This window comes from Miniopterus schreibersii (genome assembly GCF_964146895.1).
Source record: "Miniopterus schreibersii genome assembly, chromosome: 10".
Classification (NCBI taxonomy): Eukaryota; Metazoa; Chordata; class Mammalia; order Chiroptera; family Miniopteridae; genus Miniopterus; species Miniopterus schreibersii.
Window position 1 is genome coordinate 51506941 of NC_138110.1, and position 27628 is coordinate 51534568.

General features: G+C 45.6%; 1 protein-coding gene across 33 annotated transcripts in view; it reads left to right on the plus strand.

Annotated features, from left to right (window-relative positions):
- Positions 1–27628, plus strand: part of ZMYND8 (zinc finger MYND-type containing 8) — a 109817-nt gene that overhangs the window by 67167 nt on the left and 15022 nt on the right. For 17 of the 33 annotated variants that reach the window (XM_081150112.1, XM_081150106.1, XM_081150125.1 and 14 more), the window contains 5 exons: positions 3982–4125; positions 12907–13059; positions 15722–16231; positions 20590–20967; positions 23105–23295. In XM_081150112.1, the coding sequence (XP_081006238.1) occupies positions 3982–4125; positions 12907–13059; positions 15722–16231; positions 20590–20967; positions 23105–23295 (1376 nt within the window). The remainder of the gene's footprint in view (positions 1–3981; positions 4126–12906; positions 13060–15721; positions 16232–20589; positions 20968–23104; positions 23296–27628) is intronic. The other 16 variants (XM_081150118.1, XM_081150121.1, XM_081150114.1 and 13 more) reach the window with 1 other exon arrangement.

Consider the following 27628-nt stretch of genomic DNA (forward strand, 5'->3'; position numbering starts at 1 on the left):
CGTGTGCCTTGAAGGGCATAGTCACCCCTCCAGTCCCCATTGAGAACTGCTGATTCAATGTCCCACGCTTTTGAATTTTAGCTCTGACAAAATTCTGATTGCTTCACATTTATCTTTGAAGCTCTTCAATATTACATTTAATTTTGTCTCATTTTTTTCTTGAACATAGAATATCCCTTTTAAAATTTAGTATTATAGAATTAATAGCACATCATTCTATCCTAAAAGGTGGCAACTGTTAAGAATTGGCCATTCTTTCAGATTTTTTAATGTGTATAATCACATTGATGATGATAAATTTTTTTGTGGTGGAATGCGATCATACTAAGTAAGCTTTTTGTTTCTTAGCAAAGTTTCTTTGACTTCTTTCTATGTTAGCGCATATAATTCTAATTTTCAGTAGTATATAGATTGTAATGTAACAGATGTTGGGGTTGTGACTGAATTTGGGGGAGACATTACTTGGAGGAAGAAACCTTGGTTTATGAAGTAATTTGAATACACATGTTTTAAATGGATATACCAATTTGTTTTCTTAATGTAAGTTTTACATATATACGTCCTTACTAACTTTCTAACGCCCAATGCTGTAGGCATTTTGGCAAGCCTAGTATTACATGGTTTCTCTAGGTGGCCACATACAAAGCCTGAATAAGTTTTCAAGAGCATATCTATTGAAGCTCACTGGAGTCATACAATTACAGAATCATTTCTTTATTTACATTTTTCTGTGCTACATATTTTTCCACCTTTGGACTATTGTGAATTGTGCTGCTGTGAATATTTGTGTACAGGATTTGCTTGAATACCTGTTTTGAGTATATACCTGGGAATGGACCTCCATGAAATGTAAAGTAATGTATATCTGCTTTTGTGCTGCATGTATTTCTCTGCTTTATACATAAGGTGCAAGATTTTTTTCACCTTCTAAAAACTGCTTTTTATCCCTTGAGGGCCATATTGCCCCCATTGAGAATGCGTGGACTAGGGTGATAGCAGTGGAGATGGCGGTCAATGGAGAGGTTTGGTGTATATTTTGGATGTGGTGTGCAGTGGCCTTGCTGAAAAGTTGGCTAAGTTGAGGCAGGAGGAATTGAAGTGGTCTTGAATTGCCTGGTAAGTGGTCGTAGCATTAACCGATAGGAGTTGAAGCAGGTACAAGGTCTGTTGCCAATCGGGCAGATAGGGCTCGTGGCACTAAGGGGTGGGCAAGAGCCCTGGCTTTCTCAGGGCTAATTTTTGGTGTGGGATCTGTGGCTTGCTAGGTGACTCCGAGGGGCTGCTCCTCTGTCAATGACATGGAGGATTGTGGTTCTAGATGCCTCTGAGGGTGGCCGGGGGGAGAGTAAGGCAGACCTTTCTCCATGGGAAACCAGTGTTCTTCTGTCACCCTTATTTTTGAGTGTCAAATGCTATGTTTTGAAGAAAACTTAAAACCTGTTTCTTAAACTTCAATATTGAAGTTTTATTAACAATGGAAACTTTATGTTCTGTGAAATTAAAGGTTTGCTCCAGTTATTTATTTTTATTACACACACACACAATTATAAAGATAACGCCTTTACCTGTGTCGTTGCTAAAATCCTCTACAGGACCACAATGGGGCAGGGCTCTGTTAGGCGCCTCCCGGCCTCTGCTTACTCGATCTGTTAAGCTGGGAACCGCTGACTCACATGGTTGACGTCTCTTGTGACAGTGCCTGTGTATGTTATTTTGTTCTTGCTCCCTTTAGAGTTAGGATTCTGTGTCAAAGTTCCCCGCAGTCCCCAGCAGTGCTTTGATAGTGTGCTAAGTGAGACCCCCTCTGCTAGACCTGCTTGTTAGTTTGTTTTAGAGAATATAATTAGAAAAGCCTGGTCTGTAGTCCTCATGGGAGCACGTTATACCGACCTTTTCAGCCACTGCAAATCTCTTGGAAGAAGGTAGAACATAAATGAATGGATTAAAAACAAAGCAAACAAACAAAATAAACCCCACAAAGAAACCAAACATCCTAACACTAATGATTTATTGGAAATGTTTAAGTCTTTTTAAATGCCTTTAACTTCACTTATTCTTGTTTCTCTGTGTAACAGGCGCTTTAGTTCTGCTTGTTAGTACAAGTGGTTAGAGTACCAGGTTGGTACCAGTAACAGCCTGCAGTTGAGAGAATGCTGGGCCAGGCATTCATTCATTCTGACAGTAAAACTGATTTAATTTAATATTTAAAAAAGCTGAATTCTCAAAATAATTTCAAATGTCTCTTGAGCACTTGCTAAACACCAGTTGACGGGATTACCTAATCTAGTCCCCACCTCCTCCCTTCATTTCCAGAGGAGGTGAAGGATTCCCAGAGGCACAGCTGCTTCGTCCCCGTGTGGGCTGATTAGTCTCAGCACTGTTGACAATTGGGGCCAGAGATAATTCTTTGTTCTGGGAGGTTGTCTTGTGCCCTGTGCACTATAGGATGCTAGCAGCATCCCTGGTGTCTACCTACTACGATGCCAGTAGCACCCTGCCCTTGGTCGTCTGACAGCCAAAAATGTCTGCAGACATTGCCTGTGTCCCGGAGGACACAGTCCTGGATGAGAACTGCTGGCTTAGATGATTAAAACCAAAGTCCTAGAGGTTGATGGGAAGTAACACTAAGAGCAAACAGTGGTATACAATATAGTATTTAATAGATGCCAGGCAACTGTCCAGACAATTAATTTATTTGGTCCTTACAACTTGATGAGGGTAGGTACTTTTACCCTCCCGTTGTATTATATTGTTAGTATTCTATTCCTCTTTGTGGCTTCCAGGAAAGGAGATTCAGAGACATCAGGTAATTTACTCGAGGTCACACAGCAAGTCAGTAACAAAGCTGGGATTTGTGCCCAGTCTGGCTTCCCATCTATGCTTGAGTTCACTTCTCTCTAGGTCTAGGGTCCTCCCCACTGTATTACGTCGAATACAGCATTGGCAGGTCCTGGCACTGGAGGTGAGCTTATCTCGTGTATATTGAGTAGCCAAGCTGGTGTATAAGTTATTGAATCCTCACTTTGAGCAGGTGAGGAAACAGGCAAGTGCCCACCCAAGTATCTGAGCACTTTTGAAGTCCCCATGATGTCTTGATACCTAATGCCTTTGCCATCAACAGATTTCTCTTAAGGACCCGATAGAGTCAGTGTTTCATGTGCATCTGAGTGGAGCTGGCTATTTTGCTGCCTGTCACACATTTAGCAACAAGGACAGCCCCAGTAATGTCGGGGCGCAGGATCTAAAGGATCCCTGGGAGGCTGTAGCTGGACCATCTGAACCACCTCCTTTTGTTAAATGGTTTGGTTTCTGGCCTTCCTCCCCCAACCCAGTGAATGAGGTTAGGGGAGCAGGATGCAGGTAGTTCTGAGGTATTTTTTAAAGCCCTGGGCATAGGTATGACTCTCCACCCTCCTGTTTAATTTTGAAACACAGTAAAAGGGAGGTAATTTAGTCTCATCACTCCATCTGGGGCTGAATTTAGCTTCCTTCAGTATTGCAGAACCTTTGAAATGGGCATCCCTAGCTCTCCCGACGGGTCACGTTGGCCCTCGGCAGGTGCAGTGCTGGCCCCTACGTCTCCCACAAGCGGTTGACATGCCATTTGTAGGCCTGGCTCTGGTCTCTGCCTCTGGACCGTGGCGGGGGCTGCTTTAATCACTATTTATTTTGAGATTTTTACACCCTTGAATGGGCCAAACCAATTTCAGTGGCAGCTTAGCCGATTTGTCTTAGAGCTTTGTGTTTAATAGAAGAACTGAGGAGGCCTCCTTCCTTTTTGGCTTGAACGGTTTAACACTGGGAGAAAGCCCTTTGCTTGGAAATAAATGGCCAGCCCTGCCCGCTCTTCCCCAGCTGTGGTGCTCTGGTTCCCTTTTGAAATCAAATATAATTCTCTGCTCTCCCCCACCCCACACCTACAAGTTTGATTTGTTTATTTCTTTGTAAACCTGTCTTTTAACAAGTGCCATACCTTTTCAGCGTCACCGGCCTCCACAAAGACGGGACAAGCAGGGAGTTTATCCGGCAGCCCGAAACCTTTCTCTCCTCAAGCATCCACGCCAATCACGACAAAAATGGACAAAACGGCCACCACCACTGGAAGCATCCTGAATCTTAACCTGGGTCAGTTGGAATTTTTGGAAGTCTCTTTCTGGGGCACCTGAATATTTTTCCAGGTTGTGATTTCCTTTTTTGTGTGTGGTTCTTGAATTCTGAACTCTTTGAGCAAACTGTTTAAAAGGTACAGTGGAGGAACATGAACAGAGATCAGTAAAAGGAACAAGTGAGGGATTTCCTGGGGTTTGTTGACATGCAAAGCTGTTCTATCTTGAAGTACCTTAGGCCAATGTTTACAGCCTTACTTGCCCTTGACCATAGTAACCCAGTTCTCATACGTCTAAATATATATATTTGAAGTTTTAAATATATTGTGTGTGTGTATACATATATATGTATATATATGCACATATGTATATACTTGATGTATATCAAGTATTATGAATCAGTATTTACCTTTACTATGTGCAGTATATTCTGATATATTGTTTCCTTAATTCTTTACTAATTTTTTTTTAAAAAGCACTATCTTAGCCCTAGCCAGTTTGGCTCAGTGGTTAGTGTGTTGGCCCACAGAATGAAGGGTCTCAGGTTTGATTCCTGCCACGGGCACATACCTTGGTTGCAGGCTCAGTCCCCCGCCCTGGTTGGGGCGCCTGCAGGAGGCAACCAATCGATGTGTCTCTTTCACATTGATGTTTCTCTCTCCTCTCTCTCCCTGCCACTCTCTCTGAAAAGCAGTGGAAAAAATATCCTAGGGTGAGGATTAAAAAACAAAACAAACCACTACCTTAGGCCAAAGTCTTCAGCATTGGAAATGCTAATTACCTAACTTTATATGAAATTATTATTTTACTGATTCATTCCTTCCCAGTTTTTATTGAGCATCTATTATGTGCCCTGTACTTCCTTAGGCATGGGGCAGAGTGTGGTGAGCAAGGGCGCTGCTCTTGTGGCACTTGGGTTCTAGAAGGGGACAGAGAATTATCAAGGTAGATAAACGGGACAGTTCATGCCATAAGGTAAAATGTGTTAATATGGTGAGGAGAGAGATGGGCGGGATGGGGGTGGGGAGAAGAGGCATTGGTTCACTGGGTGGAAGGGTTAGGGAAAGGCCTATCTGAAGTGGAGGGTTGCATGACAGGAAAAACCAGCCATGCCAGGACCAGGAGGAAGAAAATTCTAGAAGGAACAAGAAATTTACAGGCCCTAGGGTAAGGATGAACTTTCTGTGTTATAGGAGTGTCAGGGAGGCCTGGGTAGTGTGGGGAGGGAGAGGTGAGGCCAGAGAGCACAGGGATCTTAAGGAACCCTGGTTTGAGCAGTGGAAGGACGTGAACTGACTTAGCATTTTAGAAGGACCTCTTGGCTGCTAGGTAGAGACTAGCTCATGTCTACTATTTCCAAACTGGGGTAGTTCCTCCCTCCCCCCAAGAGACACTTGCAGTGTCTGGAGACATTTCTAGTTGTCACACTTTGGGGTGGGGGATGCTGCTGGCATCTAGTGGGTAGAAGCCAGGATGCTGTTGACCACCCTACAGTGGATAGAATAGGCCCCCACAACCGGGAATTACTGGGTTGTGCCAGTAACTGTTGACAGATATGGTTGTGGCAGGAGAATTAGGAGCCAAGAGTTCAGCTTTAGATTCTGTATGTTTGGTGCCCTGAGGCCAGGTCAAGGCAGGAGGTATAATTCTGGGAGTCTTGATTTATACACAGGATTGGGTTAGAGCAGTAGTTCTCACGGAGCTGGGCAGGGGGATGCCTGCTACTGGCATTTAGTGATTTAGTGGTTGCAGGTCAGGGGTGCTGTTACATCCTACACTGCCCAGGAAAGCCCTCTCCCTCCCCCCCCCCCAAAAAAAAAAACAACCCAGACAAACACACACAGGGAGTTATCTAGTCCCAGTGGCAGTAGTGCTGAGATTAAGACCCTGGTCTAGGGCATAAAGGAAGAGTGAAGGCTCTGGGACACTTGAGCGTGGAGACATCAAGAAAAGGGTACATCAGCAGAGGAGGTTGGGAAGGAGCGGTAGATGGGAGAAAGCCACAGTGTGTGTGTGTGTCTGTGTCTGTGGAGGCCTCTAGGACAGGGTTTTGGGAAGGATGCTCCACCGTGAATACAAAGCCTTTGGTGGCCAGTGCCTTCCGGGTTCGCCTTGTCCTGCAGTGCCCTGTTCAGGTGGAGAATCTGGGGTCTGGAGAGGTTTCTGGTGCTCAGAATTGCAGGGCCTGAAGGGGGTGGGCAGGCCTGTGCCTCCATGGGGGCCAGTGCCTTGTTTACCCCGGGTCCCCTGTCAGTGTAGCCAGGTGTGATTGAACCGTCGGATCGTGGGTTTAGGGGCTCCAGTTCAGATTCACGGGTAGGAATTGCTCACTTGAACCAGAGAGCGACCCATTTGCTGTCCTGGGGAATAGTCATCCTTCTCAGCAGTGTGGTTTGCTTTCCCATACTGTCCTCCACCTCCACACCCCGAAAAGAAATGCTGTGTGGAGGCGTTCTCACGGTCGCATTTCCTCTTTGCCAGTCATGCATGGCAAGAATAGCTCCTTCCCTAACCAGGCATTCCTCGGGCATCCTCGTGACCCTGTGGGTCTTTCAGTTCCGCCTGGCCCCGGGTGAGAGTGCGCGGTTTCTTCCTGTCCTGTGTTCGGGTGGTGGACACAGCAGAACCGGGCCTCTCCTGTGCAAGTGCTCCCGCTAGTTCTTCCCGTTCTGGGACACAGGCCTCATTTTGTCAGTGGGAACTAAAGCGTTGGGAATGTGGGAGTTTTAGGGTTAGGGTTTCAATTACCTACTGGAAAGAGGGTCAGATAGGGACCCGTGAAAAGGGTCATGGATAGGTAGAAAAATGGGAAAGTGGAGGGAAATGCTAAATCTCAAGCATCCCAGTGATGGGGCAGATGCTTTTTGGGGCTTGATTATTTCTATTGTCTGTGTGACTACTTTGAGCAGACAGAGATGAGGCAGTGTTAGGGAAAATGATGACATTATTATGCCTAACAAAATTTTAATTAAAAAATTACACTGGAAAAGGCAAAATTATAGAGATGGCAAACAGATCATTTTATTGCTGGGATTTGGGGGTAGGATATGGTTCGACTACAGATCACAGAGGGATTCTGTAGCAGAGGGAATTGTCCTGCACTCTGTGGTGATGGTTACACCAGTCTCTGCAGGTATTAGAACTCAGAACTATATTCCCCAAGATGTGAATTTTACTCTCTGTAAATGAAAACTGCTCAGAAATTATAAGAACCTTCAAAAGAAGGTAAAGCACCTCATTTTACAAAATAAGGTTGCTCAAGTCAATAAGCTACCATAATATTCTAACAAGGAACTACCAAAAGCCAAGGGGCTGTGATCAGGTCCCTGGTAATAGAAGTTCAGTTTAGCCAAATACAATTATTTTTCTGGAACTTTCAGCTGCATTCAACTCTCCTCTCTGCCACAGGGGGAAGAGAAGGGCTGCTCTCTCATTTAGCTCACAGTAGCTTAAAAAGTTTATTGGGTTTTTATAAGTAATGAATGCACATGGCATCCAGTGGGTGGAGGCCGGGGTTGTTGCTAAATATTTTACAGTGCACAGGACAGCCCGCCCTTCCACTGTCACCTTCGCCAACAAAGACCTATCCAGTCCTGAATGTAATCCTGGGCAGGTAACTTTACTTTCTCTGGGCCTTCTGTGAAAGGGGGCTATTACCTACCTTGAAGGTTCACACATGGTTCAAGGTTAAGTTTGGCCTTTAGACTGAGGCCTGTTTTGCTGTATAGTTTGGGCTCTTAACCAGGATACAGGAACTGAAATGCTTTAAGACAGGGCCCTGTTTTGACTTTCATGTGCCCTTGGACAAGTTGGCCAGCTGTGAGGGTCAGGGGTAAGGTGATGACTCGGAATGGGCAATCACACAGAGGACAGAGTGCTTTTTTTAATGGCAACTGCTCCCACCACTTGAACTAGTGTCAGCAGCTCCCACTACTTTGAACCTGAGTTGTCAATCAGATTCTGAATTTTCAAGAAACAGAAATCCAGTTTTTATGTGAATTCCAGTTTTTAAAATCTGGCATCTACTTCATCAAAAAACAAAAACTCTATTTAGACCAAATAAATACAACTAAAAATACAAAAACCAGCCTATGTGTCATCCATTGGTTACTTTAAGTATTCTTATGCTTTAATTTTGGTGCATGAACAAGAGGAGGTTTCTGCACAGCCAGCCCTCACCCTGCTGTGGACACATGGCCTCTTCTCTCAGCTCCAGACAAGGAGCTGAACCCTGGAGGATTGTCACGGCCCCTTCTGTGACTCTATGGTGATTATAAATAAGTCATAAATAAGAATGAGTTGGTGAGACTAGGAGAGAGGAAGAGGCCCCGATTCTTCTAGATTCCAGTTTTCGTTCTCTGCAAATTCTCATCTCTTATCTCGCAGAGGGTGTCTGCTTGGGGCTGAACACATGCGGCTGTTCAGCGCGCCTGGTAGTGACAAAAATGTGCCTTGCTCTCCCTGAGGTGCCGACAGCAGGGGGAAGTTGTCAGAATGGAGCATTTCTGCTTGTTTCTTTCTCCGCAGTGGCTGCTGGGAGGCGGCCTTTCTTTGTCCGCACAAAGCAGGCCGGCGGAAGCCAGGCATTCTTTGAGAGCCTGGATGCAGAGCAGGGGCCCGGGTTTCCCAGGGGTTGTGTCTTGATTTTTGTTTTTTACAGTGAGTGAAGCGAGGAAGATCTCTGCTAGTGGCCTTGACGGCTAGGAGAGCACCTGCCCGGTCTCTTGTCTGAATATTGCTCCCTTGAAGGAGCTGCCATTTTGCAGCCCCTGGAAGTCTAGCCGACAGCCTTTGAACAAAGGGTTTTTTTGTTTGTTAACTGAAAAAGAAGTGCCGGCATTGAGAAACCCCAAGAACACAGATGTATTCATATCTGTATTCCATTTCCTTCTTTCTCCCCCACCCCAATTTTGTTGCCTTTTTCATTAAAAGGTTGGCTGTCTTTGTAGCACAGAGATCTGCTACTGTTTAATTTTAGCAGCTGCGTTTTAATCCATTTCAAGGTGAACTGTACCTTATTTATCCAGGCACCTTATTTATGGACTCTAGGTGGTTTTCCCTTTTTTTTGCTATTGAAAACAGCTGCGATAAAGACCCTTTTGCTCACATGGGAGTGTGTATCCATAGGATAAATTCCCAGAAGTGGAACCCTGGGTCGGAGGCCACGTGCAGCTGACGTTTGGAGAGATGGAGCCAAATTACCCTCTAAAGGGGCTCTTCTGATCTAAGCTCCCTCCAGAAATGTAAGATCGTGCCTCCTTCTCTAGCGTGGATATTTTTTTATCCCTGGTTTCCATTTGTAGCCTGAGCTATCTTCATATCAGCTGAAAAGTGCAAAATGTTGGCAGCAAGAGTGGATTGTGAAGATATTCCCGATATAGAAGGGCAGGGGTGGAAAGAGCCCTGATAAGCTACTGTGAGCTAAATGAGAGAGCAGCCCTTCTCTTCCCCCTGTGGAGGAGAGGAGAGTCAAACACAGCTGAAAGTTCCAGAAAGATAATTACATTTGGCTAAACTGGAGTTCCGCTCTCAGGGACCTGATCCCAGCCCCTTGCTTTTGGTAGTTTCTTGTTAGAATAAACATTATGGTAGCTTATTGACTTGAGCAACCTTATTTTGTAAAATGAGGTGCTTTACCTTCTTTTCATTTCACTTGATTATCAGGTGTAGGTCTCTTCCTATGACCCCTAAGGTTTAGAAGAGTGGTTCTGTTACCACAGTTGCGCCAGGGTTCAGGCAGATCATGAGGAGTTTCCTACACTCACATTGGTCTAATACAGGGCTCTCAACCTTAGCTGCCATTAGAATCACAAAGGGAACTTTTAAAAGGCCAGTGCCCGGGCCGTACCTAGGCCAGGTAATCCAGAGTCTCCGGGGATGGTGGCCAAGGCATTCGGATTTTTAAAAAAAATCTCTATAGATAATTTCCGTGTGCAGCCAGGTTAGCAGTCACTGGGACTCATATGGGGGATGTCAGATTTTACAGCCTGCAGACCAAATCTGGACCCTCCACCTGTTTTTGTAAATAATGTTTTATTGGAACACAGCCGTACCCATTTGTTTACATATTATTTTTTTCCTGCTTTTGCACCAGAGCCTGTATAGTTCACACAGCCTAGTTTAATCTCTGGTCCTTTACAGAAAAAGTTTGCTGACCCCTGGTATAGTAATTGTGTTTTTTTAATAACTGCCAATGTGGAATCTGTTACCTGTATCGGAATGTTAGAGAGAGGAAGGAGGAGAGAGAGAGAAACATTAATTTGTTTTTCCACTTATTTATGCATTCATTGGTTGCTGCTTGTATGTTCCCTGAGCAGGGATCGAACCCGCAACCTTGGTGTGTGGGGACAACGCTCTGAGCAGCTGGGCTGCCTGGCCAGGGCTGCTGCCTCGGTGCTCAGAGCAGACGTTATCAGGCAGACCTCGTGTTCTTCCTTTTACTGCCGCATTCCGAGCTTCGCCGTGCTGTCTTTAACTGGGTCTGTTTGGCTTTGTTTCCCTGGTGGTTGTGGTCTCCCTCCGCCTCGCCCTCCTCGCTGTTTTCTCGCTGCTTCCCTCCGTCTTCTCTGAAAGGGGCTTCTGCAGTACCTTTGAGCGAACGTTCTGCCCCCTCCACAGTGGCCGTGCACTCACACCTGCGAGCGGCTTCAGTCCTGGTGCCGACAGGCTCCCAGGAGCCCCTGGTCGGCATGCGCGTGCGCACGGACACACGGACACTGATATTCTCTAGGCCCTTTTCTCGCATGACGAGGATGCTGCCTCTGTTTCCTTGGGGCACCCACTCCTGGAATCTTCCTGGCAGCCCACCCTGAGTGTGTTTTTGGGAAAAGGCCCTTCCTAATCTTACCTTGGCGGAGGCCTCATTACGGTGATAAAGTCAAGTCTGGGCAATTTGTTGCTCTGGTCGCCTGTGAGTGTGTTGGGTGGGGCATTTGGGAGGCCGCCTGTGGTCACTTTAAAGGAATGAGTCTGGGCGTGCATTGTGGGGAAGTGCCCTGTTCCTGGGCTGAGGAGAAGGTGCGTGAGTTGGGAAACAAAACAAGATAGGAGAGAGTACAGCCCCTTGTGGTCCAGCTCTCAGTCTGTATCCTGGGCCTCTAACAGCCTGGGAGAGGGAGGTGGTGTTTGGGTGGGTGTAGCAGGTAGATGGAGGGAATTTAGGGTGTGAGCTCTGAGCTGGTGTGAACAGATCAGAGGTAGCTATTCCTCTATGTCCCTGACTCGATGCCACATGCTTTCTGACTTTCTTGGATCAGTCCAGATAGGGCAGATGCCAGCATTGTCTGCTTGGGGCTGGTCAGAGAGGATGCCTGAGGGTGGCAGGCAGGGTGAGAGACGGTGCTCCTGCCTGCAGATCTCACGGCTTTCTGGACCTTTGCAGCCCCCTTCATTTTGTCTCCTCCTTATGTTTCCAGGACACTAGAGGAGGCAGCTGAGGAGGTAGGGAAGGAATTTAAGAAATGCAAACTCGCCCTGGCCATGTGTGGTTCAGTTGGTTGGGCCACATCCCATGTACCGAAAGGTTGAGGGTTTGATTCCCAGTCAGGGCACATGCCTGGGTTTTGGGCTCGATCCCCAGTAAGGGGTGTGCAGGAGGCAGCCAGTCAATGTTGCAGTGTCATGTCGATGTTTCTCTCTCAAAAGCAATTAAAAATCTTTAAAAAAGAAAAAGACTTATTAAAAGATCGGTAAAGGCAAAACATTTGCATTAAAAAAAGAAAAAAAAAGAAATGCAAACTCACGGAATCTGGTCCAGTTGGTAAAATAAAGAGCTCATAGGAGAAGTAGGGTGGGGGCAGGACGTCAGCCTGGGTCATCAGCAGTCAGAGGCCTTTGCCTGGGACTAGGGTGAGGAGCTTGGACTCTTACCTGAGACACAAAACACAGATTGAATATCCAGGGCTAACCTGTTTGCCTTTCCTCAGATGCTGTCAGCCAAAGGGAGGTACAGCAGGCTAGATGGAAGGAAGATCTGCTTCTTTTCTATTTTCCCTTCCTTTCTACTTTGAGCCCCAGACTAGGTTGAGTAAGAATGAAGAATGAAGCCTCCATGGTAAATGAGGAGCCGGGGGCCCTAGTTATCAGGATGTTCTCAGAGGGGCTCGGCATCTCTCTTCGATACAAGCCCTCTCTGATCTGGGCCTGGAGTTCAAAGCACAGCCTGGCCAGACTCGGTGTTACTTTATCTGCTAATATTGAGATTGAGCATATCACTGTAATCTTTGGCTTTCGAGATTCCCTAATGATGCTGAGTGCCGCAGACAACCATCTGGTTGGGACGGTGCATTTAAAATACCGAGTAGCTCTAGCCAGTTTGGCTCAATGGTTAGAACATCCGCCCAAGGACTGAAGGGTCCCGTGTTTGATTCCGGCCGAGGGCACATACCTCAGTTGCAGGCTTGCTCCACGGCCCCCAATTGGGGAACGTACAGGAGGCAACTAATTGATGTGACTCTGACATCGATGTTTCTCTCTCTCTCTCTGCTTTCCACTCTCTCCGAAAAGCAGTGGAAAAATATCCTTAGAAGAGGATTTAAAAAAAAAAAAGAATAAACCTCATTTAAAATAAATAAATAAATAAAATACGGAGTAAACCTGTCGAATGTTTTCTCGGGCTGTTATCTCCAGGTGAGCCCGTGTCGCTGAGCAGACGATATTGCTGGGACAAATGACAAAAAATGTTTTAGTTCCTTTTCTTCCCATGTTCCAAAATGTGTGTTTGTGAGGATGTGAAATCATGAGAGTTGTTTGCTCGTTCCTCCAATGCCTGCTCTTATGAGGATGTGATGGTGTCTTCCAGATCGAAGCAAGGCCGAGATGGATTTGAAGGAGCTGAGCGAGTCTGTCCAGCAGCAGTCTGCCCCCGTTCCCCTCATCTCTCCCAAGCGGCAGATCCGCAGCAGGTTCCAACTAAATCTTGACAAGACGATAGAGAGTTGCAAAGCACAACTAGGTATGTCTTTTGGTTTGCTTCATCATTGTCATCATCATCGTCGTCGTCGTCATCATTTGTAGGGATACCACCCAGGTGAAATCAAAGTTGGATCCTGGCTGTATTGAACCTTGAGTTGTTTGTTCAGTTAAAATATATTTTTGCTCATGGCAAAATATTTCGGATTTGCTAGTTAATTGTTCAGACGGGCTCCTTGAATTCCTCCAAGTTTATTGTTTGGTTGTGGCAGCCACAGGCTCGAGGTACAGGGCGTGAGATGCTTTAGAAGCAGAAAGGTCCTCCTGCATCTGCCTCTGCACACCCTCTCAGTACAGGGTAGTGTCCTGAAATCAGGATCAGGTCTGTCCCACAAGTGTCAAACACAAACCCTCTCCAGACTGGCCTTCTCCACCCGGCAGACCCATCCTGCTTCCTTACCTGTTGCCTCCCTCCCTCTTCCCCCATGCTGCCTGCCTTCATGTTGCCTACCTGAATCCTGTCCCTAATGCTGAACTTGGTGTCACCTCCTCCAGGAAGTCTCCTCTCACTGCTCTCCCCATCTGCCCACCTTCTTTGATACTTCATTGCTCAGAAGCAACAGTGGTCCCTTTGTTTGGGGGTATCCATCCCAATCTAGCCTAGAAGCTCATTGAGGGGAGGGAGGCTGCCTTAAAAGTATTTGCCTTCTCCAAGGCACTTGGTCTTGTGCATATAATAATGCTCTGGAATGTTGGTTGAATAAGTAAATAAAGACAGAGGGCATTTAGAAAGAAATAGGGGATAGCTGGGCCTCAGGAGAGAGAGCCGATTTCTGGAGAAGTTTGTGTGTTAGTGGGTGCTTTGGACCTTTGGGTGAGAAAGCAGCTGTAGTTCAGAGTCATCTGGGCTGTCAGAGAACATTCCTTGTTCGGTTGCCTGTTTGGTTAGGACACTGACTGGCAAGGATGAAGTCTTGCAGTCCATTTAAATGTCTCTTTTGGGTCCTTCCACACAGTTGGTCTAACTTCTTGATTTTTTTATTGTTGTTAATAAGAATTTTAATATTTCCATTTACTGAGTGCTTCCTGTGCACCCTGCACGGTGCTAAGTAAGCACCGTGCAGAGATTGTCCTGGGAGGTTGATACTATTATCAATTCCTTTTTGCAGATGAAGAAACAGGCTCAGAGAGGTACGTCCCTCACTCGTTCAGGGTTACATAGCTAATCAGAGCAGTGGAGCAGGATTTGGATTCCTATCCTTCGGGCTCCAGTACCCATGCGTTTTCTGTCACATGTGTGATCATGCAGTCATGCTGGTCCCCCTTATGTCTAACCATTAGCTACAGTAGCATAAGATCCAGGATCCAGAAATTATACCAGATCTGGGTTTTCGTATTTTTACTTTTCCTGTTTTTTATTGAGCCTTGGTAGAGGCAGATGTAATTCACCAATGATTCTAGTGCCCTGGGCTGTTCATGGCTCTGTCCTTCTGCGAGTTTACCTTCAGTGTGTCTGGGTCAGGTCAGTGAGCCCACTCGTGGTGTCATTGCTGTAGAATGAAGATAACTCAAAGATTGATTGGGATTTCCTCTTTTCAGGATTTTAGGATATAGTATTATTCACCTGCTGCCTGGTAACTCATTACTGGTAGCAGGAGGCATAAATGGGTGAAACTGAACTACTGTTAGAAATATGCTTCTGCCATTATCATTTGTGTGTGTGTGTGTGTGTGTGTGTGAAACACCTGTCACTTTGCCTGTTTCCCTTTTGATAGAGACATGGAAATAATGTGTTTTTCCTCTTGGCTCCATTATAAGTGGCCGAACAATACAAACACACGGCCATCCCCTCTGCAACAGTGTGGAGAGCGAGAGGGATGCGGCCAGCTGGGCCACCTGGAAACGGTGCTTCCCCACCTAAAGGGGCTGGTGGCTTCTCTGCCCCAGCCAGCCCTTACATTGCAGGCCTCTTGACCAGAGTGGCCAGGTCTGCTCTCTCAGCAGAAGCCTGCCATCTTGATTTCTATGTGAAATTTCCTGATTTGTGAATTGGGCAACAGGTTCCAAGTTAAAAAAGAAGAGCAAACAAGAAGCTATACCCTATGGGCCCAACCATTGCTTCCCAAATAAAATGTGTTGGCTGGTCAGATGTGGCTCAGGGGCTGAGTTTGTAACCTCTGCTTTAAGGCGTTGGCTTGTTTCTTTGGCCCTGGACACAAAGGATGAAGGCTTTAATGCTTTGGGGATGTGTGAGAACAGCACTCGAAGAGTCAGGATCCAGGGTTTTGGCCTTGCCTCTGTCTTGGTTTTCTTTGTATCCTAGGACAAGTGATTGCTCTGGGCCTCTATTTTCTACTCTGTAAAATGGATCCATTTTAAGTTTATCTCTGTTGTTTTCTTCTACCCCTCCCATTTTCTATATCCCAATTTTTATCAATATTGCAGAGATTTAGCTCCAGATAAATTCAAAATTAATGTTGTTTGGTCCCATGTTGCCTTTGGAACTCTCTCCAAACATACGTTCCATTTGTCAGCAGACCTCTGTGGCAACTTTAGTTCACTGCTAACTGCACCAGGCCAGTGTGATGCAATTTGAAATATATATTTTTTTATTTCCAGCACTTGGTGTGGGAAATGTTTGCTTCTTTGGTCCTGCTCATTATTTTGTGACTATGCCACATGCTGGGTTTTCTTTTTGAATTTAGGCATAAATGAAATCTCGGAAGATGTTTATACGGCCGTAGAGCACAGCGATTCAGAGGATTCCGAGAAGTCAGACAGTAGCGATAGTGAGTATATCAGTGAGGATGAGCAGAAGTCCAAGAACGAGCCCGAAGATGTAGAAGACAAAGAGGGCAGTCAGCTGGACAAAGAGCTGTCTGCTGTCAAAAAAAAGCCCAAGCTGGCCAACCCGGTGGAGATTAAAGAGGAGCTGAAAAGCACGTCACCACCCAGCGAGAAAGCAGAGCCAGGCTCAGTCAAGGAAAAGGCAAGTCCCCAGCCTGAGAAGGACTTTTCAGAGAAAGCCAAACCCTCGCCTCATCCCACAAAGGATAAACTAAAGGGGAAAGATGAGACGGATTCCCCAACAGTCCATTTGGGCCTGGACTCTGATTCAGAGAGCGAACTTGTCATAGATTTAGGAGAAGACCATTCTGGGCGGGAGGGTCGGAAAAATAAGAAGGAACCCAAAGAGCCATCTCCCAAACAGGATGGTAAGTGACTGTACCAGTTTCCAGTTTCTTGATTTGGTTTCGAATGCCACCATTCATATGTATGATCAAACGCTATGTGACCCTCTAATATCACCGGAGGAGGCAGAGCAGAACTCTGGCTCAAGGTCACCTAGCTGGTTATCCGATAGGACCAGGACTTAAACCGGGCCTGCCCACTTCTCACCTGCAGTCCTCAGCGTGGTTGATTTTGAGCACAGAAAAGTAATTCTCTTAGAAAGTGGTAGTCAAGTCATTTTTAGCCTAAGCAGCTTCTTGCCTGATACGTTTAGTCATCTTCATAAAGTGGTCGTCAAAACTTAGACATTTGACAAGGCTGAAATTGTTAAAAGTGTTCAGTTTGAAGATCTTGATAAGTTTAGCTTCCCTTCCCCTCATGCTGCTCATGCATCTCAAGGTGCGTTTTCTTGCTAGAATATGACACCATTGTGGTAGGTGGTACTAGAATGGTGAGCGCTTCTTGGCACTAGAAATCCGAGGGGCATTGTGTGGTGCCCTCCTGAGTTGGTAGTCCACCATATTTGCATTTAATCCACCTGATGCCAGGGTTTGTCAACACTGGCACTGCTGACATTTTGTGCTTGGTAATTCTCTGTCCTGTGCGTTGAGGGATGTTGAGTGGCAACCCTGGCCTCTCCCCACTGGATGCCAGTAGCACCCGCCCAGTTGTGGCAGTTAAAAAGTGTCTTAACATTGCCAGATGTCTCCTTGAAGGCAAAATCTCCCCCTCGTGGTTGAGAATTGCTGTCTGAGTCTCAGCAGTGCTCGTATTTCTGGTCTTACAGACTGGACCAGAGTAGCTGCCCTCAAGCCTGCCGTAGCCCAGCCATGTTGGCAAAACCCCCAGACGGAACGTGTGAATGATTTGAAGGGTATCCTTCCCATTGACAAAGCAGTCAGCACATTTTTCAGTTGATTTGGTAGGGTAGTGAGGGGAATCCAACACGCCCAAGAAAGATTGCGAAGAATTGAGGGCCCAGGAGAAACATTGCCTAAGGACAAACTATAGGTTGTAGCCATAAAATCTTATCTACTTTGTGAGTAACTTAAGGGATAGGCAGATTTCAGTTTTGACTATGATAGGAGCTAATTTCTGAACCAAACCCTCGAGAAGGTGTGATTCTATGACCCTTTTAGTCTGGCTGCTTGAAAGGCAAGTTAGGGATGGGCCTTGAGAATCTTTCCTCTGTGGTTATATCAACCTGAGCTGCTCTGGAACCTCCATCCTGCAGGTCATCAAAAGAGATGGAAATGTCTCTGGATGTTGCGATGGAGGGAGGGAGAGCAAACTGAGTGGGACAGGAAGGATAGACCACCCCACACCATCCCAGAGTCATCTCTTAGATTTATGGATGGCCTCTGAAAAATTTGATCATGTCGTGGAATGGAGTTTGAGGGACCTCCTCTAATGTTTCAAGGAACAATAGGAGTAGCATTTGTTCTATTTGTGGGACTATTTGGGTACAGATGTCAGTGCTTCTATGAATGATATATTTATACTGTCCCTTTTTGTCTGGAACAAATTTTTTGATTGGTTTTATATTCCTTCCTTTTCCAGAAAGGACTTGTGACAGATTGATAAGAATACACAATCATGAAACAAAATGCAAATGAAATCACAATAAACGATGGCGGGAGAGTAGTGAGAGGTTTGGGGAAAGTTTATATACAGAAATACATACTGTTTCAGCCTCTAGACTTAGCGAAGCTGGGCTTCCATTTTTGGCTGTGAGCTTCCCACCAGTCAAAGGAAAAAGAGAAACATAGTCTGATAAAAGATGTCATATTTTCCCAAAAAACCCAAAAAACCCATTCAGTTGATTAAATGAAGTAGAGCTCTTCCTTGCACTCATATCTGAGGGAAGTTTTTCCAGGAGACCCCAAGTGTGTGGTGGATTAAGCTGAAGGTGATTCTAAAACATTATTCAGTTAGAGCAGATTCCTAGAGCAGATTCCTAGAGGTTGGGGCAAAACTGACTAGTCTTAAATTCAGAGCTCCCTGATGATGGTTTGGGTCTTGAAGAATTGGCTTCATGTTAGACTCTGCAGTAGAGAGAACATCTTTTCAATGATGGGCTTTTACTTATAAACTTATTACAGTGAAGGGCATTTTGGAATGTGCTGTGGTGACCTCCAACTTACCTTTAGCTAGGAATGTAGCTTATGTGTAGAATATGAATCCACAGATAGTAAAACAGCTTTTATAGCTAGTGGTCTCAGAACAGAGGCAAAGGGAGCTCTCTTGGAGACCTTTGCTATGCTTACCTGTAACATCAGTAATTTCTACCCTTCTCTTAAAAGGTCCTCCTTTACGCACAACAGTGACTGAACTCTGGAATAAGTAAATTAATTTGATGGGGCAGCTTCTGGTGTACTGGCCTTTAAGAGCTTCATCCTTTGTTGGGCTATAGGTGATTGATCAGACACTCTGAATTTCTAGGACAAATGGAATTTTCCATAAGCCTTTTTTCTTTTTCTCCACAAACCATCAGAATCCCCTAGAAATTAAAATATTTTAGTTCTAAATTATAACCCCTAAAAAGCACTTTGAATCAAATCTTTTTGGATTGCACTCCAGGTTTTTATTTGAAAAAGTGGGCCAGGGATGATTCCGTATACAGAGCCCTCTGTTTGCTTTTATAAATCAGGAGAGAGAAAACGACCTTTTCGTGGTTGCCCTTTGCGCCAGGGGGGAATTAGGCTAGCTAATCAACAATAACAGTATATTTTTTGGTCACATGGTAGAAAAGGGGGAGGCATTTGAAGGTACTTCTGTGGTCTCTTAGAAGGGGCTGGTTTAAAGCCACCTGTGCCCCTGGAAGGGGCGGGGGCTCTATCCAATGTCTGGTAGGCCATCCTGGGAATGGATTGGGGCTCCTCACTGTAGGAAGAATTCCCTTCCAGCCCCACCTCATGCTATTGGCCTTGAACTTGGTTGAACTCTCCTCTCCAGAGGATCAGGAGGGCCAGCTAGATGTGAAAACCACCAAGAAAGCCCCCGAAGTCAGAAAAGTCAGCTTATCTTTTCTTCTCACTTTCCTTGGCGATCCAAAACCCACAGCTCACTGAAAATCTTCCCTAGAATAATCTAGCACATATCTTTCCCAGGTGATGTCAATCTAAAAAGACAGATGGAGTCCACATTAAAAGGAGTTTGATGTTCAGGCACATTGTCTAAGATCGGGGTGCTGACTTGCACCCATGTTTTGGTGTGAACCTCAGGGACTCCTTCCTGGGTGGAGGCTCCCTCACCGGTGGCTGAGACCTCTGCAGTGATAACCGACTGACACCCCTTTTACAAACGAGCCCTCACATGGTCATCCCCTTCTACAGTACTCAGTGCCTCTGATGCTAACCTGCCTTCTGGCCATCCTCACTGCCTACCCTCACTTTCCGAAGTGCAATGCTCCCTATTCCTAAACACATCTTGGCTAATGCTGTTTTGCTCCAAATTCTCACCTCAGCCTGTTGAAATCCTACCCTTACCTCCATAGCCCTGCTCCTCCCAGAAGACATTCTCCATAACACAGCTTTTTTCAAACCTGAGGCATTCATGTTTGCTATTTTTGTCACTCCCAAGTCCTGCTTATATAATTACTGACTTAATATTTTTATTTGAAGCAACCTATTCTTTAAAAAAAAAAAATTAACCCCTTTTTAGACTTAAATTTGACCACCACACAATAAGCTAAACCAGTATTGTGTGCCATAGCCAAAATACAAGACAGGAGTAAATACATTCAAAACAAGAGTAAGACTCCCAAATTCTAGACAAATACCACTGTGTTGGGAAGGTTCTGGTCTTTGGGCGGAAGTCCCTTTAGTGTTAGGTGTCAGGCCTCCACCATGCTGAGACTTTGTCCTGGAGGGACTCAGAAGAGGTTGGAAGGATACCTTTGTTTCTGAAAGATTTAATGTTATTCAGTGCTTTGGCCATTGGGCAGCCATCTGGGTCTTCCAGGCACCTGCTGCATCCAGCCAAGGGGTTTCTCTTCATCTCTGGATTAACTTTGGCTGGGTCTTTCTCAAAGCGCTTGCCCAGTTCTAACTTTGGAAAACGAGGCACTTGTGGTGATCTGTTTATTTCTGTGTAACCACCTCCTCATCCTCAAATCTGTGGGCAGCTCGAGGGCAGGGGCTGGGTCCCAGTCCCCCATTTCCCCCGGGGCCTTGACTGGTGTCTCACAGTGAGGTGCTCAGTAGTTAAGGTGAGAGTGTGTGAATTTGTTGGGCGTTCCTGGCCTTAGGTTGTTTCCCCCAGAACTCGCTGGCGTACAGACCCTGCAGCAATCCTGACTCAAGTCCACTTTTTGTTTGTTTTTCCCCTGCATTGGCTCTAGTTGTAGCTAAAGCTCCACCACTGTCCACTCTGGCAGGCAGCCAGTCTCCCCCCGAAACGCCGGTCCTCACCCGCTCGTCCTCCCAAACTCCCACGGCTGGTGTCACGGCCACCACCAGCACCACGTCCACAGTCACGGCCCCGGCCGCCGCCGCCACGGGAAGCCCGGTGAAAAAGCAGAGGCCGCTTTTACCGAAGGAGACTGCCCCGGCCGTGCAGCGGGTCGTGTGGAACTCATCAAGTAAGTTTCAAACGTCCTCCCAAAAGTGGCACATGCAGAAGATGCAGCGCCAGCAGCAGCAGCAGCAGCAGCAAAACCAGCAGCAGCAGCCTCAGTCTTCCCAGGGGACGAGATATCAGACCAGACAGGCTGTGAAAGGTACCGAGCTCCCCTTCTGCTCTCCGTGGCACCCGGTCCCTTTTTGCCACATTGACAGGAGAAACAACCCAAAAACCATTGTTTTATTTTTTTCAGTTCTCTTTTGTTTCCTGGCCTCTGTATCCCGAAGGCCATATGCATTCCACTTGGCATTATTTTTAAAAGTTGTTTCGCAACTCGATTTTTTACTTTAATTTTTTTTTCATTTTGCAAACAATACATGTGTATATTCTCCTTAGAAAGGGGGCAAGATAATTTACACAAAAGTCTATTGTCCCAATTGACCTTTCATTTTATGCTTCTCCCTTTCTCAGCGGCCACTGTGAACCGTAGAACCCTTTTTATGCATGTATGCATATATATTTATACATATATATGACTCTTCATAAAAATACTTTTTTTTCCTTTTTTCCTTTTTTCAAACATAAAAATGGTACCATTTTTTTTCACCCATCAGCATGTTTTGGAGGTCCGTCCATTCAGCACATACAGCTCTGCCTTATTCTTATAGACTGCTGCGTAGTATTCCATAGTTTATTTAAAGCATCCCCTACGGATGGGCATTTAGGTTGCTTTCAGTTTTACCCTGTTGTAAGCAGTGCTGCAACGCATACCTTTGCGTAAGTTTCCTGTGCACACCCGAGAACCTCTTGGTGTTATTTTGGAAAGAGCACAGTGAGAAGTTGGTAGCAAAGGCTACCTTAATGACTAGAACTAGCCACATCCACAAGAAGAGCCAGACTCAGGAACCAGTTGCTGAAGGTGCAGATTCAAAATCTCCAGCTGTGCAGGGGTCTCCACCTGGAGCTGACGAAGGGGCGAACCACTCATTGTATGGGTACCTGTTTGCCCAGCTTTTGTGAGCACTGGCATAGACCTTATTCCATGGGGAACCTGCATCTAGACCCTTGAAGATTGGGCTCCATGATTGAAACTCTCATGTAGTGAGTGCATCCTAGTGAGTAGTACTCTTTTTTGTTTTTAAGCTTCTCTCTTTTTTTAAAAAAAATTGATCTTAGAGAGAGGAAGGGAGAGACATTGATGTGAGAGAAACGTCAATCAGTTGCCTCCTGCACGCACCCTGATCAGGGATTGAATTTCCAGCCTGGGTATGTGCCCTAACTGGGAATTGAACCTGCCACCTCTGGTGTATGGAATGATGCTCCAGCCAACTGAGCCATACAGGCCAGTGCTGTTAGATCTCGTAAGAGTAGCATTAGGACAGGAGGTTGAAAGGCAGCCCAATCTTGCATTGGGCCCCCCATTGAAACCCTTCAAAGATTGGGGAGGCAAAGTTGTGGTACAGCTAGATTGATCTCACTATTTAAAGAATTGGGGGGGCAGAACCGAACCTCGGGCTCTGAGATAGGAACGACCAGTCTCAGGCTTCTATCTTCATACCCCATTAGCATTATGAGCCTCCATAGGGGAATTTAGGCAGGAAGAGGTTCCAGTGGTATGGTTCTCAATTTTCACGTTGTCTTGTGTTAAATATTAGCAAAGCTGGACACTAGTTAAAGTGGTAAGGATATAATTTAATCAGTAATATACTGTTGCAATAGGGAAAGAAGTCAATTGTGAACTGAAATCAACTTTTATTTGTAAAGAGGTGACTGGGCATTTTCAACAGAAGATGAAGCAAGGGGGGTGAGTGGGGACTCAATAGAGTCAAGGAAGTGAAATTTTACAAAAAATGGGAGGTTGGGGTTGTTCCCTGTAAAACCCATCTGGGTTTGCTGACTGATACCTATCGAAGTTAGGCCCCTACCTTCCCACAGAGGTTGGGAGACAGGTGCCTTATCTTTAGGTTTTGGCTTGAACAGTCAGTTATTTGGGTGGCCTCGAGTTCTCTCAGGCAGGCACTTTAAAGGGGGCTGGGGTCATCCTAGGGATGATGCCTTGAGCTGTTAGAAGCTATGTTAGTGTTTGTTCAGGCCTTTATAGGCCACGTTTGAGGATTAGTCAAGAAAAGGCTCAGAGGAGCGTGGCTAGAGTTTGGTTAAGGAGAGAATACCTATCACTTGAAAGTAGAAAAGCTCGCAGGGTGTTTATGGGGTTTCACTCCCTCACCACAGCTGCGTGTTGGGACGGGCCCTTCCTGCAGCAGTGTGGTGACCAGGACCCTTTGTTTCCCTAGCTGTCCAGCAGAAAGAGATCACGCAGAGCCCGTCCACCTCCACCATCACCCTGGTGACTAGCACTCAGTCGTCACCCCTGGTCACCAGCTCGGGGGCCACAAGCACCCTTGCGTCTTCAGTCAACGCAGACCTTCCTATCGCCACAGCCTCAGCTGATGTCGCCGCGGACATCGCCAAGTACACTAGCAAAGTGAGTGCCAGCGGGCACCTGGTGGGATGTCAGAAGACCAGCTTTCTGATGGGAACTGTTAGGGTCATGTCCTCACAGGTTTTAGGGGCTGTTTAGGAGGGAAGACCCTGTTTTTACTGAGGAGCTCCAAGACTGAATTCTTCCATTTGGGTCTGAAGTTGGATCTAAGCAGAGAAATGTACAATAAACTGAATCTTATTCTGAGGGGGCTTAGATTCTAAACTCTGTACCTAACCAGGAAGGTGGATGGCATAGAATCAAAATTACCCTTCAAAACTGAGTCACTCATTAAAGACAGGTTTTCCTTAAATGCTGGAACAAATTTCTGATCTTTCAGTTAACAATAGACCGAGGGGTTTGTGTTGCATTTAGAAGCCACGTGGAACCAAAGTGACAGAGACTTAAACGTGAGACTTACAAGGTATTATGCCCCCACCTAGGTTTTTCCAGGAACCATGATGGACTGGGGAGGCATGGCCTCTGTCCCCCAACTGGCCTATCCTCTGGGTCATAGTCTTTGTTGAGTGGCTTGGTGGGCAAGAGTCCCACTGTGTATTCATTTGTGGGTGTTCTCTCAGCATGGTTCTTTCTTTTCTCCCTTGATTTGCCACATGCTTTTATGCTCTTGTTGAATCGGGCAAGTAAAACATGGAGGTCTTGGTGACATACCAGTGTGCTTTGGAGTGATGCACAGGTACATTTTAATAGACCTCTCGGTGGTGCATCAGAATGTTAGCTCCGCAGGACAGGATATAGTTTGGAACAGCCTGGCACACAGTAGGTGGTTGATGCAGAGCTGTTAAATGAATGCATGTTTTCCCTAACTTCTTATCATGGGCGTATTACTATCAGTAACTATTAATAGTAGCTAATGAGTATTGATCTACGTATTTAGTAAATTACTAAGTAGGTAATAATAATAATTTACTCTTTAACAGTAAGTAAATGAATTAGTTACTAATGAGTAAGTGCTTAAGTTTTTAGAGAGAGTGGGTGAAAATAGTTAAGAACAGTTGTTTTTCGAATTTTTAGTCCAATTTATGGTAAAGAGTTGCTATTATATTGTGTTAAATGTAGAATCTTTTTTAGTTCTGGTGGTGTGAGACATATATACATAATTTAATTTTTTACCAGTGAGTTTTTGTTGGTCATTTGAAAAAATTGCTTCTGCTGAGGTGTATTAATTACCTGTTGCTGTGGAACAAATTATTAAAAATGTAGGAACTTAACACCGGCTTCTTAGCTCAGGTTTCTGTGAGTCAGACTCAGCTGGATCCTCTGCTTCAGGCCCTCTGGCTGAGTGCAGTCACGGTGTCTCCTAGGGTTGGGCTTTCACCCTGAAGATTTGACAGGGAAGGGATCCCCTTCCTCCGCTTCAGTTCCCAGCTGGCTGTTGCCTGGAGGCCACCCTCATTCCCTGCCATATGGTCCTTCCCAAAATGGCAGCTTGTTTCACCAAAGCCAGTGAGAGAGCCTGCTAACAAGATGGGAGCGACCGTCTTACCTAGCACCATCACAGACGTGACACGCACAACCATCGCCATGTTCCGTTGGTTAGAAGCAGGTCACCGGGCGGACCATTTTAGAGTCTGTTATAATAGCTAAGATGATACCAGCAGTAGCTTATGTTCGCGTGGCTTTTACTCTGGGCCACACACTGCGCTAAGTGCTTTATGTATGTTGCTCACTCAGTCTTAATGACAGATTGATGAGGTGTAGGTACTGTTACCACCCCCATTTTATAGAAAAGAAAACTGAGGCCCAGCAAGGTTATGCAACTTGTCTAGGGTCACACGGTTAGTGAATGATAGGGCTGGGATTTGAATGGTAGCAGCCAGGATCTAGACAGTGGCTTTGAGCTGGTTCGTGAATTCTCTTGCAGCCTGCTGATCACAGATGTCTGGTGTCCACAAACTGTTCTTACAGACGGCTTTTTAAAAGCAATCCTGCTTAAGATGCAGTGTGGCTCAAGAGATAATCAGAACCTAGGCTTGGGATGACTTTGTCTCTTCTTTAGTATGCCTGTCCCCCTTTTGACTAAAACGCACGGATTGTTATAGAGTCCCCAAGCTTCACAATAGGAAGATTAAAATACAAATTATTTTTGGCCTGTCTCAAGATTTTTGTCTTACCCGTTTACCCCCTGAACTATTATTGACTTAATATTTTTATTTAAATTAAATATTAAAGTTTAACCTCACCAGATACTGCTCCTCATCCATTCCTTTTGATTAAAGGAGAGATTGTCACCAAAGTGTTAAAGACACATAATGGCACCAATCTGAGACTTTCTTCCTAACCGGACCTGTAGAATTTCAGGAGAATTGAAAGGGGAGTAATTTTTTCATTATTGATTTAAGAAGATGCCTGGAATTGCTTAAATGATCTCTTTTCTGTTTGTAATTGACCCTTGTATCACCTTCCATTGATTTGGTTTAAGCTATTTGCAAATGAGAAAACTTAAATCCTGGATTTGGCAAGTGGTTCTCATCAAGTTGATATTCACAGCTCTTGCAGCTATTAAAAAAAAGTAAATGTTTTACCTGGCCAGCATGGCTCAGCAGTTGAGTGTTGACCTATGATCCAGGAGCTGGCAATTTGATTCCCAGTCAGGGCACATGCCCGGGTTGCGGGCTCCATCCCCGATAGGGGGCGTGCAGGAGGCAGCCGATCAATGACACTCTCATCATTGATGTTTCTCTCTCTCTTTCTCCCTCTCTCTGAAATCAATAAAGACATTTAAAAAAAAAAGTTTTTAATGATTTTAGAGAGTGAGAAAGAGGGAGAGGGAGAGAGGGAAACACTGATGAGACCATCAGCTGCCTCCTGCCTGCCCTCTACTGGAGATGGAGCCCACAACCTGGGCATGTGCCCTGACCAGTAATCGAACCGGCAATCTTTTGGAGCACGGGATGACACTCTACCAACTGTGCCACACCAGCCAGGGCCCCCACAGCCATTTTTATTGTTACCTTCTGCCTCCTCCTCTATTCTAATAGCAAAATTGAGGAATGAACTTTTTGATAGCCATTTTTTTGCTGTTAAGCAAATGAACACAGTGACATATTTTTGGAGCCGATGAACTTTCCTGTCTCCAGGGTGACCCCGAGTTGAAGACCCAGATTTGTGTGTTTTGGCAGAAGAGTGCTCTTGATTAACATTGAGTTCTTGGCTATATTTGGAAGTAAGAGTGAAAGTCAGTCCACAAATTCATGATTTCTTTAGAATGGAATGTAACTGTGGCGTTAGGAACGGATTGAATTTCATCTATTTTCTAAAGTTTTCACGTAAAGCTGTTTCAATTTCATATTTTAAGTCGACGTGGACGGTGCATTGGGGTAAGGAGGCCATGCAGAATGACTGACCGCAAGGCTGCAGATACTAGTGTTTTTGCTGGCAGTGTCCCAGTATGGCCTGTAACAAGTGGGGAGCCCCCCATTTTGGGGTGAGGTTGGGGTTACTGTTTTGGGGTTTGGCAGAAGTTTCACAGTTACATGCTCATGTGAGTTTATTTTCTGTAAAAACCAGATGAGCATCTATTTCTTTACGAACACCTACTCTGTGTGGCAGGGTCTGACGCATAGTCTGCATGTGGTTTTCTCATTTAATCCTCGTGCACACTCTACAAGGGGGCACTGTTGTTATCCTTGTATTCTACATGGGGAAACTGAGGCCCAGAGAGTGTGGGTGGTAAGAGGTAGTAGTGAGGACAGATCTCGGGCATCAGATATGAGGGGGCTCTTTGTCCTGCCGAGTCTCCCCTGCAAAACAGAGAGAAGACTCGGCAGCAGCCAGGCCAGGCCCCAGGCCTAGGCCTAGTTTGTTCTTCTGTCCTCTCTTTCTCCTGGGATGCTGGAGGCGTCAGCCAGCAAGTAGGAGGTAGGAGAGAAATTCATCCTGCAAACACTCTTCGTCATCAGCTATTTGAGTACCTGCTGTGTGGACCTGAGCTGATGTCACAAACTCTGACCCATGATGCCTTCATGGGTCAGATAGTTAAACAAACTGGAAAGGCAATGCGCTAATCAAAGGCATTAAAATAACAAACCAGCTATATCCACATAGTGGACTATATTATTGGTCCATAAAAAGTAGTGAAGTACTGATACACCCTCGAGAACAGATAAACCTTGAGAATAGTGTGCTCAGCCCAAGAAGCCAGTCCCAGAGGACCACATATTGAATGATTCCATGGATATGAACTCTCTGGATTAAGCTGATTCGTACAGATAGGAAGCAGATTAGTGGTTGTCGGTGATGGGGATCTTGGGGGGTTGTGAAGGCTAAGAGGGGAGTGTATTTTCTTATTAGGGTACGAAAAGGTTCAGAAATT